General features: G+C 53.1%; 1 protein-coding gene across 2 annotated transcripts in view; it reads left to right on the top strand.

The window, feature by feature from the left end:
• STK10 (serine/threonine kinase 10) overlaps positions 1 to 13,230 on the top strand; it is a 143,233-nt gene that overhangs the window by 76,940 nt on the left and 53,063 nt on the right. For both annotated transcript variants that reach the window (XM_003813989.5, XM_055112872.2), the window contains 3 exons: positions 3,556 to 3,628; positions 4,616 to 4,810; positions 5,703 to 5,784. In XM_003813989.5, coding sequence (XP_003814037.1) covers positions 3,556 to 3,628; positions 4,616 to 4,810; positions 5,703 to 5,784 — 350 coding nt within the window. The remainder of the gene's footprint in view (positions 1 to 3,555; positions 3,629 to 4,615; positions 4,811 to 5,702; positions 5,785 to 13,230) is intronic.

Genomic DNA, 13,230 nt, shown 5'->3' with positions numbered 1-13,230 from the left:
ACGGTGTGTCATTGCACGTTGGTGGTTTCTGTTTTTCGTCTCTCTTCTCAGGAAGGGATCGGCAGGGCCTATGGTGGGGGAATGGCCACCTTCTGGGATCCTCACCCTGGGCCTGAGAGGCAGTCATTGTTCCCAAAAGGTTTCCTGGGATGGGATGATGTGCCAGCCCTTAGTGGTGTTTGCGAGGGAGCCAGGCCCACAGGGGGGCCTAGCTGACCCAGCAGGAAGGTGGGGCCAGCTTCCCATTCTTACCCTGGAGGCCCAGGGGAGCCGCCTGCCAGAGTCATCAGCAGAGCCAGGCTCTACCTGGGTTTCCTGCTTCTCCACCTCACTTGCAGCACCTGTTGGTCCCACTTCAGGAGGCTGAGGGCCCCCTGTCCCCTCTTGCTGGCCAGACTGTCCCCTGATACAGCAACTGCTGTCCAGTTAGCACTAACCGGGGCTCAGAAGCCAGCTTTCCTGACCACTCCCAAGAGGTGGCGGGGGGTCTTAGTTCAGCCTCAGCCTTGCCCCAGCCTGAAAAAGCCTGGACTGGCTCATGGGCCGGTGAAAGAATCACCATCTTCTCACTTTTGCCACGAGTGGACCTTGCAGTGCAGTGCTTTGCGTTTGTCATTTAATCCTCAGGAAAACCTGCGCGATGGTTCTGTGCTATCACCCCTGTGTCACAGATGGGGAAACTGAGGCTCAGAGGCTTTGTAACTGCCCTGCCCATCTCCTGCCTTATCTGCTTCCACCCCCAGCCCCTTCCTTCCGGCCAGGCTGTGTCCTGTCCCCGCTGGTCCCTCCAGCCTGCTGTTTCCTGCCTCCCAGTCTGTTTGCAGTTTTCTCTGCCTGGAAATACCTCCCCCAGATCCTGAGTTTGTGTCTAAAGTAGCTCCCCACCCCGCACCCCAGCACTGTGTTCTTCTCCCTGCCTTCTCAGCCCTGGGCCCTTCTCGCTGCCAGGCATTCCGGGGGTTTTGCCAGGTGCCTGTCGCCACCACGGGAATAACATGTGGCATGTCAGGCAGGACTTGGTTGCTTTCATCTCTGTGCCTAGAACAGTGTCGGGCACATAATAGATGTGCAGTTAGTGTATGCTGAATAAAACTGTCCTTCCTTCAAAGCCCCCAGCCCTCCCTCCATGACCATTCCCTCGAGGTCACACCCCCTACTGTGCACTCTCGAGTAGCCCCGGTCCCGTCTTCCCAACACTTTCCATGTTAGGAGTAGACGTTTGTTTATTTGCTTACTCTCTGCTCCCCCAACTAAACTGTGGATTCCCCGAGGGTCCTCATTGTATTCTCTGATCCCGGCTAGTGTCTCGCTCCTGATGGAGCCTGGTGAGCACCTGAATGAATGGGTGAGTGGACAGTGAAGCAGAAGAGCAGAGGCTGGAACCAAGTTCTCCCGTATTCAGGCCCAGCCTCTTGGCATTGTGCTGCCTCCTTGTTTCAAATTGCAAGTCTGAAAGGATACAGCTCATTTCAAGACCAGGCACCGGTGCCCGGGGTGGCCTGAAGTTGTCATAATGCTGCAGCTTCTTGGGATGAATCGTCCAAAGGCAGCCATCATCTAGCAGGGGACACCCCTCATAAATTCCATTCAGGGAGTTTCAAATGGAGCATCCCGGGTTCTCTCAAAGTGTTGTTTCATCCTGAATCTATTTTTCAGTCAAGATGAAACTTCACCACAGAAGGCAGGAGCCCTGGAGAAAATTTCTCTTGGTAGCACTGAATTCTTCTCTTAGCAGTGGGTGTGTGAGGAAAGACTGAGAGTGTTGGAATGCATGTAAAGATACATCTTATTGGCCGGTCCTGGTGCCTCACGCCTGTAATCCTAGCACTTTTGGAGGCCAAGGCAGGAGGATTGCTTGAGCCCAGGGTTCGAGACCAGCCTGGGCAACATAGAGACTCCATCTCTACAAAAAATACAAAAATTAGCCGGGTGTGGTGGCATGCACCTGTAGTCTCAGCTACTCGGGAGGATTGCTTGAGCCTGGGAGGTTGAGGCTGCAGTGAGCCATGATTGCGCCACTGCACTCCAGCTTGGGTGACAGAGTGGACTCTGTCATGGAAAAAAAAAAAGTGTTCATATATTTTTGCTAGTCCTGCAAATAATACACTTTATCATAGCAAAGTTGTGGAAGTCTCACCACCCACACACAGCCATTTAAGTAGTGTGGTATATTTCCTCCAAGTCAGTTCAGTGTGTATTTTTCCCCTTTTTGGGGTGAGAGGGGCATAATTCTGACCAGACAGTATATTCAACTGTGTATCACCCTTCTCCCCACTTAACCTTTTACAGTAATATAAATAGTAATCAATAAGGCCGGGCGCAGTGGCTCACGCGTATAATCCCAGCACTTTGGAAGGCCAAGGCTGGTGGACCACCTGAGGTTAGGAGTTCAAGACAAGCCTGGGCAACGTGGTGAAACCCCATCTCTACTAAAAATACAAAAATTAGCTGGGCATGTTGGCACATGCCTGTAACGTCATCTACTCGGGAGGCTGAGGCACAAGAATCGCTTGAACCCGGGAGGTGGAGGTTGCAGTGAGCCAAGATTGCGCCACTGCACTCCAGCCTGGGTGACAGAGCAAGACTCCATCTCAAAAAAATAATAATAAATTAATAAATAGTAATAAATACCGCCCAGGTTGGAGTGCAGTGGCACAATCCTGGCTCACTGCAGCCTCTGCCTCCTGGGTTCAAGCGATTCTCCCACCTCAGCCTCCCAAGTAATTGGGACTGCAGGGACATGCCACCACACCTGGCTAATTTTTTTTTTTTTTTTTTTTGAGACAGTCTCACTCTATTGCCTGGGCTGGAGCGCAGTGGTGCGATTGCAGCTCCCTGCAGCCTCCACCTCCCGGGTTCAAGCGATTTTTGTGCCTCAGCCTCCCAAGTATCTGGGATTACAGGCATCCACCACCACGCCTGGCTAATTTTTGTATTTTTAGTAGAGACTGGGTTTTGCCACGTTGGCCAGGTTGATCTCAAACTCCTAGCCTCAAGCGATCTGCCTGTTTCAGCCTCCCAAAGTACTGGGATTACAGGCGTGAGCCACCCCGCCTGGCCTCCATTTTTCTTAATCTATATAAAAAGTTTTAAAATCACTCCCTGATAGCCAAGCAATTATGGTTGTTTTTAGTGTGTCACTATGATTATAATTTTATAATGGCACTGTTATTATAATGGGATTTTGATTACCATCATTATGCATTTTTTTAAATTTAAGACTGTTTCATTAGGGCAGAGTCCTGGATTTGGAATTACTGGATTGAAATGGTATGGGTATTTTAAAGGTTCTTGCTATTTATTGCCAAATGGCTTTCCTGAAGGCTGCTGCCAGTGCAGGCTCTCGTTAGTAGAGAGGAAAGTGTTCATCTCAGTACTTCCTCACAGCAGCAGATATTCTTATATTTTTAATGCTTTCTAATTTGCTAGATAGAAAATGGCATCTGTTAGTCGACTTGGAATGTGTACCCCTGAGTCCACATCCCCGGCTTTTACCCCGGGGCTATGGGTGGAGGCATATCCGTGGAAAACGCTAGCTGAGATTTTGTCTTGCAGCTGACTTTGGTGTGTCTGCCAAGAATCTGAAGACTCTACAGAAACGAGATTCCTTCATCGGCACGCCTTACTGGTGAGTCGTGTAGCTTCTGGAAATGGAATGGACTGGATGTTAAAACTCTCCAAGGTGACCACCAGGCGCTTTAGACAGAGAGGGGCCGGAAGACGAGGGCTGCCCGGTCAGCCTGTGGGCACACGCCCTGCCTCGTGGCTTACTAGCTGTGTGACCTTGGACAAGCTGTTTAGCTTTCCCATGCGTCAGTTTCTTCATCCATAAAATCAGGGATATAATGGCCCCTACTTAATAAGGCTACTGTGAGAATGAAATGAAATGGTGCACATAGAAGGCACTCCATTAATAACTGAACTAGAATCCATAAAACAGGATTCAGTTCGTGATTTATTCGCCACGTATGTATTGAGGGCCGGGGATGGGGACCGTGAAGGTGAACAGTACAGGTTCAATTCCTACCGTCATGTGAAGTCTCCGTGGACTTCTGTAGTCTGTCGTGTTTCCTTCTTTTCCAGAACTATTACTTTAAAAGCAAAACACTGTCACTCAATTTCACGCCTGACTACTCTCTGTTTGCCGTGTTTCCAATTTTTTCATGTGCATTACTTGCCATTGTGTAGTTTGGGCTCCTTTCTTGCTTGCTTGTTACTCACACTTGCTCTCTCTCTCCCCCCTTTTATACCTGTTTCTCCTTCTCTCTGTGCTGGTGTCTTCTCGCCCACCCACCTCCACGCCCCTTTTTTTTTGCTCCGCACCTTCCCCTCCGCTCCCACCCGCCCCCTCCCCAGGACTCTGTGTTCCGGGTTGCTGCTGCCATCTCGCGGTAGGCATCGGAACTGCAGCAGGACGTGGCGGGGAGCCGCGTGGAGGCGTTTTTCTGTGGAAGAGCGTCCTAAGGAAGACAGTGGGATGCAAAGTCACGCAGATCATGATTCGGGAGTGCTGCCAACCCCGACAGTGGCTCGTGGTGGCCCTTGACCCTGAATGTCCAAGAAGCACCTGTAAAGGCCAGATTCTTAGCCCTATGTTGTCCCTTGGTTGGTTCAGGATGGCCCCCGAGGTGGTCATGTGTGAGACCATGAAGGACACGCCCTACGACTACAAAGCCGACATCTGGTCCCTGGGCATCACGCTGATTGAGATGGCCCAGATCGAGCCGCCACACCACGAGCTCAACCCCATGCGGGTCCTGCTAAAGATCGCCAAGTCGGACCCTCCCACGCTGCTCACGCCCTCTAAGTGGTGAGGGGCAGGGGCAGGGCCACCTGCCGGGGTGCCTGCGCCGGGATTAGGGCTGGAATATGTGGTGGACGGGGCTGGGGAGGTGCAGTGGTAGCGTTCTCCTGGTGCTGCTAGCTCCAAAGGAGAGGTTGGGGCCTGGGGGTCTTCAGGCGTTTCTGAGCCACCCGGGCCCTTCGTGCCTCTTTTTCCTTTTGTGTTCCCTTTTTTTTTGTTTTTGTTTTTTTTTTTGACATAGGGTCTCACTCTTTTGCCCAGGCTGGAGTACAGTGGTGCAGTCATAGCTCACTGCAACCTCGACCTCCTAGGCTCAAGAGATCCTCACACCTCAGCCTCCCTTGTAGCCGAGAGTACAGGCACCCACCACCATGCCTGGCTAATTTTCTGTAGAGACAAGGTCTCCTATGTTGCCCAGGCTGGTCTTGAACTCCTAGCCTCAAGGGATCCGTCTGCCTCGGCCTCCCAAAGTGCTGGAATTACAGGTGTGAGCTACCGTGCTGCCTCTGTGCACTTGACATGAGATCTTCACCAGAGCAAACCAAGTCACCCAAATAAGCTGGCTCCCACTGGGGAACAGGAGCCCCAGCTGAGCCGCAGGAGCCACATGGCACACCCTAGGCGGGACATCGGGGGCCTGGGTTCAAATCCCGGCACTGCTGAGTCTCCTCACTGCGTGGCCTGGGCACGTCCCTGCTCCTCTCCGATGTCTGGGTCCCCATCTGGACAGTGGTGTCCATGATGAAAAGGGCGTCGTGTAGGCCCTGTCACTGTTTTAGCTTGTGAAAGTTTCCTCTGTCCTTTGAGGGGCATGATTGGGACAGTGGAGTCTGTGACGTGGGGGGCTTCTCTCTGCTCTTGCCTCCTCCATGCTTACCTCTGACGCCTGTCCTCCCAGGTCTGTAGAGTTCCGTGACTTCCTGAAGATAGCCCTGGATAAGAACCCAGAAACCCGACCCAGTGCCGCGCAGCTGCTGGAGGTGAGTGGATTCCCCTCCCACTCTGCTCCCTGAAGGGTGGAGCCTAATGAACTCACCAGTGACCTGGACGCTGGGCATGTTCTCACCCCGCCCAGGGAACAGCATGGACAGCTGTTTGTCCATCAGCAGATATTCCCCAGGCACCTCCTGAATGCCAGCTCTGTGTTGGGAGTGCCTTGGGGAACGAAGCCACCCAGACCTTGTCCTCATGGAGCGTATGTTCCAGTGGGGATACAGGTGGCAAATAAGCAAGTATGTGTGCATGGCAGGGGGTGGCCAGTGCCACGGAAGGAGATCCACAGTGCAGGGGTGGGGCACCTGGGATCGGCTGTTGTCTTGTAAGGGAGGATAAGGAAGGGTTCTCTGGGTGAGCAGATGTCCACAGGAAGGGAAGGAGCAAGGCCAGTGGCCCAGAGAGAGGGGAGGCAAAGACCTGGGACAGCAGCATGTTCCACACATGCTGGGAAGAGCCAGGGGGTGGGGGTGGGGGTGGGAGGTGGAGCAGGAGCACAGGGGCCAGGGGAGGGGAGACGAGAGCGGAGAGGCACTGGGGCGTCTGTCCCAAGGCTCGATGGTTCCCTAGGAGAACACCTGGCCTCAGCATATTCTCTCCCCACAGGAGACTTAGGACAGCAAAAGCACAGAGAGAACTCAGCCCAAGGAGGAGGTGCATGGGAAAAGGTCTTGGGAGCCAGGTGCAAGCTTCCAGGGCCCTCTCCCAGTACAGTCACCAGGACAGCTTAATTCTCTGTGCTGTCCACCAGGGAAGCCCCTTAGGGTTTTTAGTGGGTAGTAGTCACATAAGCACCCCCTGCCTGGCACAGACCAGAGTTCCAGACTCTAGAAGGAAAGCAGGTATTCCACCTAAGCCATATTGTTTGCAGAACAGTTTAGGCAGAGCGGGCCACTCTTATTAGTTAATGGTGGGAGCCCTCTCCTAGTTTGCAGAGACCAGCTGAGGATCCAACCTTGTTAGCGGCCCTTTCTGAAGCTTGCTGTGTTATTTTCTGCACACAGGGTCCTGCAGGGCCTTGCAAGCCAGAGCCAGGTCCTGGGCTTTATCTGTGCATTAGGGGAGACACAGCGTCCGACATCCATTTATAAGGGTCTTCCTGCCTTCTGGCTGCTGTGTACGGGATCAGGAGACTCTGAGCATCTCATTAGCTGGCTGTACTGCCTTAGAATGGGCAGGTGGATAATGGTTTCCTTGAAGCTTTTTGAACTATTGGAGGGAGCTGTGAGCCATTCTTTGCCTGGGCCCATGCCTCGAGTTAGGGCGTCATGGCTGGAGGCTGGGTGAGGTCGGTGTGTTCACAGCAGTGTTCTGAGGGCTGTGCACAGCACTTGCCCGGTCATTTGCAAATCTGCCGACCAGTGTCCCCATGTCACTGCCACTGATGGAAGAGGGGGAGGAATGGGCCTGGGTGGTGCAACAGGGCTGCCCTTTCACTGCCGTGTCGGCTCCGGTCCTGCCCTCAGCATGACAGCCTTAGAGGTGCGGTGGCAGGAAGGGGAGGAAGGCGCCACACCAGGCACTTGAGTCTTTGTATTCACCCAGCTTTTCCCAGCTTCCTACTGTGTGCCATGCACTGGGCCTGTGGTCGGCATTCTGAGCCACTGTGCGTCCTTCTGGGGTAGCAGCTTAGTTATTATGAGTGTGAGCTGGGGCGGGAAAGTCCAGGGTTCGACAGCTCTGCCATTTGCTGGCTGTGAGCCCCTGGGCAAATGGCTTAACCTCTCTGTGACTTGCTTGTCACTCTGAAATGGGAGTGAATAGCAGCAGTCCCCTTACTGGGTGGTTGTGAGGATTAAAGGGAGAGGTAGTATGAAGCGCTTAGCTTAGCTCTTAAGCACTGTGCTCCAGGAATGCTTGATGCATAGGACTGAGGTATTTATTTTTTTAAAAATGAAAAGAACCAGAATGCAAAATGGGGTCTATCTACTGCCGGGGGTGGGGGGTCACAGTCGTTCCTTTTACATTTCTATAATGTATTTGAAAGCAAATTTCTGGAGTGCCCAAAGGCCTCATTTTCTGGGTATTGTGGGGAGTGGGCTGGGGCCCCCTGAAGTGGGTGGGGTCGAGTGGGGCTGCTGTCACTGTCCAAGCCGCTTGGGGCCAATTGTTTCCTGTAAGAGGCACCTCCTGCCCTGATACATCCGGCCTCCAGGACATTCCACGGAGAGACCAGCTGTCCCCCATCCCCATATGGCAGCTCCGGAGCTGCAGCCTCAGCTAGGAATTTCCGCTCCATACTTGGAAAAAATGTCCTGCCAGAGGATTCTTACCGTCCAGCAGAAAGGGTTGCAGAACAAAGGCGCGATCTCTGGAGAGGAATAAAGCACCTTTCACGCCTGTGCTGCTGCTGGCTTCACCCACGCGCCTTTTCCTCCCCAGTGAGAGAGGGTGGGCATGGCATTACCCCCTCGGGAGGACACCGGGATCAGAGCAGGGAGGTGACTGGCCCCAGGCCGCTTGGCTTTGAGTGACAGAGGTGGGCCCAGATCTTGGCTTCCCAGCCCCCACCTCCAGTGCTGTCAGCCTTCAGGGTGTCTACCGGCTTCCAAGAAGTGCCTGGCTCTCACGTTTCCCTGTGTCCCGCCCTGGGCGGAATGATTCACGCCCCCATCGGTTTGTGATTCATTCAGTGACTCCTGCAGACATTCTTTGGGCCTGGACCAACTTGTGGTTAGTAACCAGGCTCTGAAATCAGACACGCCATGCCCCGCACCCCCCACCCAGCATCTGCATGGTTCTCACTCTGTGCCTCAGTTTCCTCATCTGTAAGATGTAGAGAGGGCTGGCTGCACGGGATTGTGTGAGTGAATGAGATTTTGTATGTAACATTGTTAACACTATAGCTGTCACATAGGTGCTGAGTAGATACTGGCTGAATTTGCTCTTAAACCCGTCCACTCTATCACAGCTGCTCTTGTCAAGGTCGTCAGCGGTTTCTTTGCCATGGGTCAGCCTCGGTGTTGGTCTCACTGAACACATCAACAGCACCAGCCCAGTCGATCTCCTCCTCCTCCTGTTGGCACTCGACCTCCAGGCCTCCACACACCCTTGGTCATCAGCCTCTCCTTCTCTGTTGCCTTTGCTCGCCCCCCTTTGCCCCAGCTCATTAGTGTGAGAGTGCACAGGGCCCTCCCTCCATCTCCACGCACCCAGCGTGCAGCACTCCCAGCTCGATGCCTCGGCCCGCGTCCAGCTGTTGACTCCCCGGAGGTCCAGTGGGCATCTCACACTGAACGCTGAGCGCTTGGATCTTTTCGCCGACGTGCTCCACCACTGGCTTTCCCATCTCAGCCGATGGCAGCTCCACCCTTCCAGTGGCTCGGGCCCCAAACCATGCAGGCACCCTTGCTCCTCTTTCTTCCACACTCCCTAGCCCACCTATCAGGAAATCCCGTTGTTCCTGCATTCAGTACATGCCTAGACTTCAGCCTTTCCCACCCCTCCATTGCAGCCACTACCTGGGCCACCACCACCTCTCACTCGGGCTGCTGCCTCCTCGCTGGTCCCCTGCCCTCTCTGTTGGGTCTGGGCTGAGCACAGCAGCCAGAGTGAACCTTCTCAACAGGGGCCAGCTCATGTCCTCCCCGGGGCCAAAGCTCCCCAGTGGCTCCTGTTTCACTCTAGGGAAAACCCAGAGTCTCAGGGCCCCTCAGAGTGCTGTGTGATCCGCGCCCCCCCCCCACCGTTCTGACCCCCCTCGCCCCTCTCGCTCCCACACTCCAGCCTCACTCTTCTCCAGCCTGCCCAGCCGCCTTGCTGTGCTCTGAACACGGCATGTTCCTGCCTCAGGGCCTTGGCACTGGCTGTCCATGCTGCCTGGAATGGCCTTCCTCCGGATCCCTCTGTGACTGACTCTCCCTCTTCAAGTCATTGCTCTAATGTCAGCCTTGTGGTGAGGCCTCCCCCAACCACCCACATGAAATTGCAAACCCGCTACACTCCCCACATTCCCAGTCCCCTTTCCCTGCCCTGCTTCTTCCTTCTTCCATGGCACATGGCACTCAGGATATAACTTGCCTGCTTATTAGGTTTGTTGTCAAGCTCCCTGCCTGGCATGTCAGTGCCCCGAGGACAGCATCTTTGTTTTGTTCACTGATAGGTCCCGGGAACAGTGCCTGGTATATAGAGAGCCCTCAGCAAATATTTGCTAAATAAATTGACTTTTTTTTATTTTTATTTTTTTGGAGACGGAGTCTCGCTCTGTTGCCAGGCTGAAGTGCAGTGGAGCTATCTTGGCTCACCGCAGCCTCCACCCCCTGGGTTCAAGTGATTCTCCTGTCTCAGCCTCCCAAGTAGTTGGGATTACAGGCATGCACCACCACGCCCGGGTAATTTTTGTGTTTTTAGTAGAGATGGGGTTTCACCATGTTGGCCAGGCTGGTCTTGAACTCCTGACCTGGGGAGATCTGCTTGCCTCAGCCTCCCAAAGTGCTGGGATTACAGGCGTGAGCCACCACGCCCGGCCAAAATTGACTTATTTTTACCTAACAAACTGTTACATAACCCTTTGTTCATGCCAGGTACGATTATAAATACTTAGCAAATGTCACCTAATTTAATCCTCATACCAACGCTCTGAAGTAGATGCTGTTCAGCTCTCTGTTGAGCAGATGGTAAAACGGAGGCACACAGCAGTGAAGTAGCCGGCACAAGGTCACACAGCCTGTAGGCCACAGAGCTGGGTTCTGATCCTGGTCCTTGGGTTCAAGAGTCTGTGCTCTTGACCTCTCTGGTAAGCTGCCTCTCCGAATGAATGAAAGAGAGAGGGAAGGAAGGAGACCAGAAGGGAGAGAGGATTGAAAGAGAGATGCCAGCGCCTGAAAACTGCGAGCATTGTTAGGTATTTTTATTCTTATTTTTATTTTTTTTGAAATGGAGTCTTGTCGTGTTGTCCAGGCTGGAATACAGTGGCCTGATCTCTGTTCACTGCAATCTCCGCCTCCTGGGTTCAAGCGATTCTCCTGCTTCAGCCTCCCGAGTAGCTGGGATTACAGATGCCCGCCACCACACCCGGCTAATTCTTGTATTTTCAGTAGAGATGGGATTTCACCATGTTGGCCAGGGTGGTCTCGAACTCCTGACCTCAAGTGATGCACCTGCCTCAGGCTCCCAAAGTGCTGGGATTACAGGTGTGAGCCACCATGCCCGGCCTTTTTGGCGTTTTTTAAAGCCCATCTTGGAGTATAGGACCCCTCTGGCTGATGGTTTCTAAGCACATAGAGGAAAAGTAGGCTTGAGTTCTTGGAAAGGACATCTGTTTAGATGGCAGGGGAGGCCCTGGCTAGAGAGCAGGTGCCGGTTGTCTTTTTCAGCAAAGATGGCACTGAACAGCCAGCCGGTGCCTCTTACTGGGGGGGAGGACTGGGCGGTCAAGTTCCTCTGTGATCTAGCCTTCCACTGGGGACACGTGTGCCCAGACCAGCCTACCTGGTGCAGGCTAGGATTCTCCCTTGCAGCATAGCCAGGGCGTTATCTCTCTAATGGGCCTCTAAACACATCTCTGGCGGCAGAGGAGCTGATGCCATGGCGGAGGTGGTCTGTGTTTTGTGTCCCAGAGCAGTCTGTAAAACAGTGTTTGGGCCTAATCAGCCACAGGACGGGTGGCCCTGTGTGCCAGCCTTGCTTGCTCTGGTGCCTGGCAGAGCTGCCCTCCTCACCCACCCATCACAGACTTTCTTCCCCATGGCCCTCCTTCCTCCTCCTAAGGACGCTGGGGTGGTCAGGGAGGCAGTGGAGCAGATGGTTCTGCCTCAAGAAAGCAGAGTTCCTGGCCGTGCTGAAAAGCCACTGATTCGATCAATACATGGGGTGCCCCGATGAAAACCTGGTGTTTCCAGAAGCCCCTGCCTGTGTTTATTTATTTCTGCCGCGTCTGCTTCAGCCACTGCAGTGAAGCGTCCTGGGGCGTTTCACTCAAGTTCACTTGTGTTAGATTGCGCAGTGTGGAGCTTAGGAACCTTTGAGATCTTGGTTCTCACCTTTGGGATCTTGGTTCTCACCTTTGGTTCCAAAAAGCTGTGCTCTGGGGGCATGTGGGAGGGAATAGGAGTGGCTAGGAATGCAAAACAGGCTTTTCTTTTTTTGTTATTGTTTTTGAGACAGAGTCTCCCTTTGTCACCCAGGCTGAAGTGCACTGGCATGATCTTGGTTCACTGTAACCTCTGCCTCCCGGGTTCAAGTGATTCTCCTGCCTCAGCCTCCCGAGTAGCTGGGATTACAGGCATGCGCCACCATGCCCAGCTAATTTTTGTTATTTTAAGTAGAGACAGGGTTTCACCATGTTGGCCAGGCTGATCTTGAACTCCTGACCTCAGGTGCTCCACCGCCTTGGCCTCCCAAAGTGCTGGGATTACAGATGTGAGCCACTGTGCCAGGCCATAACGGGCTTTTCTGATTGTGCTGCTGCTCCTGCTGCTGACGGGGGTGATGGTGGTGATGGTAATGGTCATGGTGATGGTGATGATGGTAATGGTCATGGTGATGGTGATGATAGTGGTGATAGGGGTAATGGTGATGGTGATGGTAATGATGGTGATAGTGATGGTGGTGATGGTAATGGTCGTGGTGATGATGATGATAATGATGGTGATGGTAATGATGGTGGTGATGGTGGTGAAGGTGATGGTGGTGGTGGTGGTGATGATGATGATGGTAATAATGGTAATGATGGTGGTGATGGTGGTGATGGTGGTGGTGATGGTGGTGAAGGTGATGATGGTGGTGGTAGTGATGATGATGATGATGGCTGCCATATCTGAGCATTTACCATAATGCTTATAACAGCTGCTCCTAGTATATAGGTGAGCAAACTGAGACTCAAGGTTAAGTCTCAGTTGACTTGCCCAAGTTGGTGGAAGCTGGATTTTACCAGGTGCCTTGGTTCTAGAGTCTACAGCCAGCACTCTTAACTGCATGCTACTTTGCCTCCTATGATTAGTAAACCCTTAACGCCCCACTCAAGACCTCTTAAAAGTACAGAGCAGCCAGAATGACATCTCTAAAGGGTAGTAGTGAATATCACTGCTGCACTGCAGCCTGTTGGTGGCTTGTGAGGACAGTCTCTGTGGCTCACCTGCACACACGGCCCATCCTTCCTCTGCATCCTGTGTGTCCCACCATCCCGCCCGTCTCATGGCTCCTGCCGCCCAACAAGCTCAGTCCAGTCTCAGGGCCTTCTTTGTACCAGCTGCTCCCTCTGCCTGGAATTCTCTGCGCCCAGATCTTTCCCTTGGGTCTCAGCTTGAATTTGACCTTGAATGAGGCCCCTCTGCCTGCAGACTTTAGTCTCTACCACCCTCAGCTATACAAGATCTGGAATTCTCTTGTTTATCATTTGAGCCACCGCGCCCGGCCAAATGAACTGTTTTAAATGAACAAACAGATAAGAATGATTTGTGATGAACATATACGTTCTGAATGTGTTTTCCAGG

Source organism: Pan paniscus, chromosome 4, assembly GCF_029289425.2.
Source record: "Pan paniscus chromosome 4, NHGRI_mPanPan1-v2.0_pri, whole genome shotgun sequence".
In the NCBI taxonomy this organism is placed as follows: Eukaryota; Metazoa; Chordata; class Mammalia; order Primates; family Hominidae; genus Pan; species Pan paniscus.
Note: the sequence above shows the minus strand (reverse complement) of the source record. Positions and strands in the feature narration are given on the sequence as shown.